Here is a 6051-nt window from a genome sequence, read left to right as displayed (position 1 = left end):
TCCACCCAGCAGCCTGCAGAGGCTGGAAACTCTCCTCCTCCCAGATCAACAAGGACCCCCTCGGGTGGGCAGACCTCACCGCCACACCCCCTGCTCCCAGACTCACCCACACTCATCTCTGACTTCCTGTCAGTCTTTATGACAAATTCGCCCTCTGTCCAGTCAGAGGACGGGGGCGCATAAAAGAAGGGATGGAGATTCTACGGGAAATGAAGGAACTTCATTTCTATGCTGTGCAGGGCCTTGTGCTGGGTGGTCCACCCAGGTTACCCCTTTTTGACCTCATAATAGACCACGATGAGGGGCGTGTGAGCGTCCTCGTTTTGAGGTTAGGGAACTTGCCCAAGTCACCCAGCTTCAAGTGGCAGAGCTGGACCTGAACCCACATCTCTGTGACTCCGGCTTCCAGGCTGTCTTCTGCTATTTTGTGCAGACTTTACTTTTACACAAGTCATGAGCTCACACACAGCCCAGGCTCAGGCGTCCGGCCTTCGGGTCCTATCACGCTGTGGTGGAAACTGCCCCCTCTGGGGCTTTTGGTGCCAGCTCAGAGGCTTACTGTGTGACTCTGGACAAGTTTCTTCACCTCTCTGGGCCTCAGTTTCCTCACCTGAAGATGAGGAACTAGCTGTTGAACTAGATGACCTCAGGGACTCTAGGATTCTGGGACATTGAGGCTGCCCACACCTGCTCCCGCCTTGGGCTCTAACACTGTATTAGAAAGCACTGCAGAGAGCAATGGACGAAGACCCGGTATTTGAGGTTACGTGGTGTATTAAACCCTCATCAACATCTGAAACCAAAAGTAGTGTGTTGTTGTTGTTTTTTAAAGAGACTGTCGGGTATTTGTAATCCACAGCAGTTCTCTCTTTCTTGCTATTTATAACAAACTCTGGTTTCCTCTATGGCTAAGTCTGTCTCCTTCCATAACAGGGGAAGTCAGGCTGTGCCCTCGCTGAGCAGAGGTCCCCACGTCTGCACCCCAGTAGGCCCTCTCTGGGGTTCGGAGCTCTTGCTGGCGAGCAGGGCTCTGGGCTCTGTCCCCGGCTGGGCCACCTGCCAGCAGGGTGGGCTAAGGCCTGATCTCCCAGGAACCCAGCTGGGCAAGGCTGGGGGCTGCAGCTGGAGGCCGGGAGCTCTGTATCCTGCACGCCCAGAACTCCAGGTCAACGCTCAGATACTTCCTCCAAATGCCAGTGCCTGGTGCTAATGCTGAAGAAGAACCACAGAACGGGACTGAAGTAAAGGCCACCATCGGGGAGCTTTCTAGGGCTTAAGGGTATCTCTTAGGTGTTTTGATTTGTTACTGTAGGGTTGAGAACCAGGCCGACCTGAGAGATCTGGGCCAGATGGCTGCCCCCAGGTGCTGCTGGAGTATTGTCACTGCAGTAGCCTGGGAGCCTCCTGCCACGGAGCTCCCCTCACAACTCCCCAGGGTCCCATCTGCCCAGACGCCCACCGCTCCTGTCAGGAGAGATGATGGAGGTCCAAGACGCTTGGGGGAGGGCCTCGGCTCGGGACAAGAGCTGAGGCTCCAACTGCAGTCCAGTAGGGGGAAGGATGGGGCCAAACACAGGGTAGCGTGTGTGTGTGGGGGGGGGGGGGGAGATACGCATGCAGGCAGCTGATGCGGAGAAGCCTCAGGATTGGGGAAGGAGGGAAGGAAAGAGGGGTAGCAGGAGGAGGGGGTGGGGTGAGAACACACCTGAGGAGGAAGCGGGGCTGTGCTGAGGCTGGACACCCACTAAGAGGGCGGGCGCCCTCCTGGGCTTCCCCTGGCCCTGTAACTAAATCTGCCCAGTCTGTGGTTTAGGCCTATTCACTACCCCTTGGATCCCCATCTGACCTTCTCGCCTCGGGACAGCAGCTCCAGGAGTCTGGACATCTAGCTGCCCTGCTGCTCCCTGGTGGCCCAGGAGGGAGCCTCCCTGAGGCCCTGACCTCGAGGAGGCCTGACTTTCCATCCCATGTGCCTCCCTGCTCCTCCTGGCTCGACACCCTGTGACCTGGAGGGATGGGGGGTGGGGGGGGTGGGGAGACAGTGGCTCTGGCGCCATTTCCCAGCAGTGAAACTGTGAGTCAGAAGGTCACCTACTCTCGGAAGTCAGAGAGGACCTCTGGAGGCAGGAAACCAGAGTCGGGTCCCGGAGAAGCCCAGAGTCTGGTGGGCAGGAGAGCAGCTTTGCAAAATGCAACGTTGTCAAAAAAAAAAAAAAAAAAAAAAAATGCAACGTGTCATCCGAGAGCACAAGCCTGGAACACAAGCTGGGGAGCTGTGCTCCCTGGGCAGCTGCTCGGAGGTGATCTGGGAGCCTGGAACCCGACACATGAGGTCAAATCCTGGGTCTGTGGCTTATACGCTGGGTGAGGCGCAGTGTCCCTGTCGGCAAAACTGAAAAAGAATAAAGCCTAGCTCACAAGGTGAGGAGCGTGCAATGAGAACGCACATGTAAAGTACCTCGTTTGTGTAGCTGGTCCCTAAATGTCAGTCTCCTCCCCACCTTCTCTTGGTTGGAAGAGAATGTGCAGGATCTCTCTCAGCACTCTGCTGGCCTCCTGCTCTGGCCGGAGAACCTGCTGGCCCCAGAAAGACCTTCCTCTAGGTTCCAATGCTAGTGGAAGGTGCAGGATCCCCCCGGGCTCCCCCACTCCCCTGCCCCTCCTCCACCCTGGGGCACTGCTGGCGGGCGCTGCTCTCTTCCATCAGGACTGGGTAGGGAGTCGGGGGGTGCTGATTTGCTCTTGAAATGTGCCCTAGAAATTATCTTTATTTTTTGGTTTGACCATAGTAGGTCAAACCAAACGGATCTGGGCTACGGACGGAGCAGTTATCTGTGGGTTGGGTGGGGGAGGGAAAGAAAGGGGGATGGCACCAAGGCTGCATCCTCAGCCCCTAACCCATACCCTCTGCAAAATCTCTGGCCTGGTTTCATCATCTGTGGGTGATGCAAGAGGCTTGGAGTCAGACTCCCCTTCCTCCCCCGCCGCCCCCCCCCACCCCCCTAGAGCGCTCCTTCCACATCTGGAGCTGCAGCTGGGTCCTCCTCTTGGGCTCTTTCCAGGGAGGGAGCTGGTTGAAGTGGGTGGGGGGGCAGGGAGGGCAGCTGGTGAGGGGCCCCGTGAATGGCCCCAATGTTGGGAGCTGGGGGCAGGGAGATGGGGCCGGGCTCAGAGGGAGGGCAGAGGGCCTGGAAAGGCCACTGTGACTTCCCACGGCACTAGCCACCGCCATCACTGCCCCGTGTTTCAACTTCCCAGGGCTCCCCTTGTCCTTTATACCCAAGCGATGGCAGCTGCCCGCCACACCCCCTTCCCACTCACCTCCGCACAACCTCTACCCAGGTGCCCGGAGCTGAGTGCCCGGTTTGTTCCCTGTCTCCCTGGGGCAGCTCGGGCCTCCCACATTGACCCTCTGCCCCCACAGCCACAACAAGCAGAGTGTGAGCCAGGCGGGGAGAGGGGGCATCTGTGGGTCACAAAGGTCACTGGAGCCTCCGCGGTCTCACAGAAGGGAGGGGCCGTCTGGCCGGGGATCAACCCAAAGATGAACTTTAGGGTTCACCTAAAGTTGTAGGGAAGGGTGCAGGGTGGAGGTGGAGGGAATTTTAGTTAGACACTAGCAAGAATTCCCCTCAATAAAGGTTGGCAAATTCACTGGAATAAATGCAGAAGGGAGGCTTTCCGGGCGCTTTCAGAATACAAACCGCCAGGCGCTGTGGGACCCTTTGCAGAGAAGCGCTGGGCCCAGAGACCCGGGTTCTTACCCTGGCTTAGCCACTAACTCCTGTGTAACCTCGGTAGTTCCCCTCTCTGCGTACCGGCTTCCGCATTAATGGGCTGGGGTCCCACCGAGGCTGAGGGTCTGCGGCTCCGGGGTCCGAGGCTCCGGCGCGGTCAGCTCCTCGGCCCGCGTCCCTCCGCGCCCCCCAGACCACCCGGCCAGGCCCCCAGCAAACGCGTGGACATGAGGCGAGGGGTTCCTGTAAAGGCTTCCGCCCCGCCCCTGCTGCCGGCTCGGGCTTTCGATTGGTGCATCAGCCTCGGGGCGGAGCTAGGGGAGGAGCCGGGACTGGTTCGGGGGCGGAGCCTCCGCCGGGCCGGCCCCCGCCCCCTTTGTTCGTGCGGCGGCGGGAGGCGCTGCGGGCTGGAGGTGCGCGCGCGGGAGCCGCGTCGTGGGGAGCGGGTTGCGCCCGGGCTGTCAGCTGGCTCCGCGCCGCCGCCCGATGGCCCGAGGGGGCGCGCGGGCCCGGCCCCGGGGGTCCTCCGCCGGCCGCGTGTGAGCCCTCCGCCGGCCGCCCGCGAGCATGTCACCTCCAGACGCCGCAGCCTCCGTCCGCAGCGCCCGCGCCCTCGCCTCTAGCAGCCGCAGCCGCAGCCGCAGCCGCAGCCGCCGCCCGGGGTATTGGCCCCCAAGCCCCCGCCCCTGATCGACTCGGGACCCGGCGCCGAAGCACCATGGCGGGCCAGGGGGACTGCTGCGTCAAGGTGGCCGTCAGGTAGGACGGGCGGCGGGGCGCGTGCGCGGAGGACTCGGCTTTGTCTCGCGTGGGCGCGGGGCGGGGGTCCGGGGGTCCCGGGGAGCCGCTCGACCCGCAGTCGGCGTCCGCGGAGGTCGGGCTGACCAGGCTGGAGGGCGCCGCGTGCTGGCCCGGCCCCCGCAGGGATCGGCGGCCCCGCGGGCGGCTGGAGGTGGCTTTGTTTGGGTGGTAATTTCGGGCCCCTCTTGGGAGCCCTTAATGATCAGAAAATCGAATAAACAAGGAAATCCGGTATTTCACACCCAGCCCTGGGCCAGGCCGGAGCGTCTGTGTGTTTCCTCTTCGCCTCCCCACGGGCTGCTGTCTCATGCGGGCACAGTGGATGGGGGGAAATTTCCCTGCATCCACCCTAGGCGGCTGGTCCTGCACTCATGGTCCAGCTGGGGAGGCAGCACGTCGCCCCCGGGCCGGTTCCGCAGACAAAGATCGAGTGCTGAACGAATGGAAGGGCTGGGATGGGGCCTTGGCCCTCCTTGGGGAGTCCGCCGCTCTGGAGAGAACCCTGCCGGCCCTGTCCCAAGAGGGGCTGGGGCTGGGAAGGGAGGATGCGGTGTCTCTGAGGTTCTGCCTCTGAGAGGGCAGGATGCTGTGACGCTGGTGCCCATCTTCAGGCCTTCAGACAGAACTGAGCGGGGCAGGGCCACGTGGACTTACCTGGGACTTGAAGGGACGTAGAGGCAGAAGTGAGGTGGGCAGAGGACAGGGCACCGGGAGGTGCGGGGCTTTGTGTTGGGTGGGGACACTTCACGCCATGTCACCCCTCCGTTTTTGATTTGGGCTTTTCTCTTTGAGGGGGTCTGATGGTGGGAGAGTGCCAGTCTGGGACTGATCACCAATGAAGGGATGGTGGAGGACATCGTTCAGCCCTGTGTGATGGGGGTGGGAGTCTGAGACCGGGTCTAGGGTGGGTCTGAGCAGGTCTCTGGTTTCCCTGGGTTGTAGATGACCCAGATTCCAGGATTCCAGGGCAGTCACTCGGAGATGACTGTGGAAAACACCCCAGGGCAGGTGCCATCACCCCCGACACACACACAACAGCCACCTGGCCAGCCCTCCGCAGCCCGGAGAGGGTCCGGGGACTGCTGACCACAGCTCTGGGGTTGAGGGAGGGAGACCGAGGTGCCCTCCCCCCACGTCCCCCGCTGCACTCAGAGCATCAGTGGGCACAGACTTGTTGGCTCCGGACAGCCTGAGACAAAGAGGAGCCCCAAAGGTGCCCGGTGGGCTGGCTGGGCGGGGCCAGGCTGCTGCGTGGCTGACTGTGCGGCAGGATCCCCTGGGGGGGCGAGGGCGAGGGCACGGTGTGGGTGGGAGTGTGGGAGTGGGAAATGTAAATAAGACAGCTGCAGCAGAGTGGGAGAGTCTGGGCGCATCATAAAAGGAAACTGAACCGAGCCTGGGAAGGAGGGCACTGGGGGTGCCCCTCCCAGGGGGCTTTCCTTTAGACTCCATCTTACCCGAGAGAGCCGAACAAAGCCCCCCCCCCCCCTCCCAGCAGGGACCCCAGGCTAGA

At 61.8% G+C, this 6051-nt stretch overlaps 1 protein-coding gene across 1 annotated transcript in view; it reads left to right on the top strand.

Annotated features, from left to right (window-relative positions):
* The first annotated feature begins 3832 nt into the window (after window positions 1-3832).
* Window positions 3833-6051, top strand: part of KIF21B (kinesin family member 21B) — a 41140-nt gene continuing 38921 nt past the window's right edge. The window contains exons 1-2 of the mRNA XM_065872008.1: window positions 3833-4276; window positions 4318-4496. Coding sequence (XP_065728080.1) covers window positions 3833-4276; window positions 4318-4496 — 623 coding nt within the window. The remainder of the gene's footprint in view (window positions 4277-4317; window positions 4497-6051) is intronic.

Source organism: Phocoena phocoena, chromosome 1 (assembly GCF_963924675.1).
Source record: "Phocoena phocoena chromosome 1, mPhoPho1.1, whole genome shotgun sequence".
Taxonomy (NCBI): domain Eukaryota; kingdom Metazoa; phylum Chordata; class Mammalia; order Artiodactyla; family Phocoenidae; genus Phocoena; species Phocoena phocoena.
Note: the sequence above shows the minus strand (reverse complement) of the source record. Positions and strands in the feature narration are given on the sequence as shown.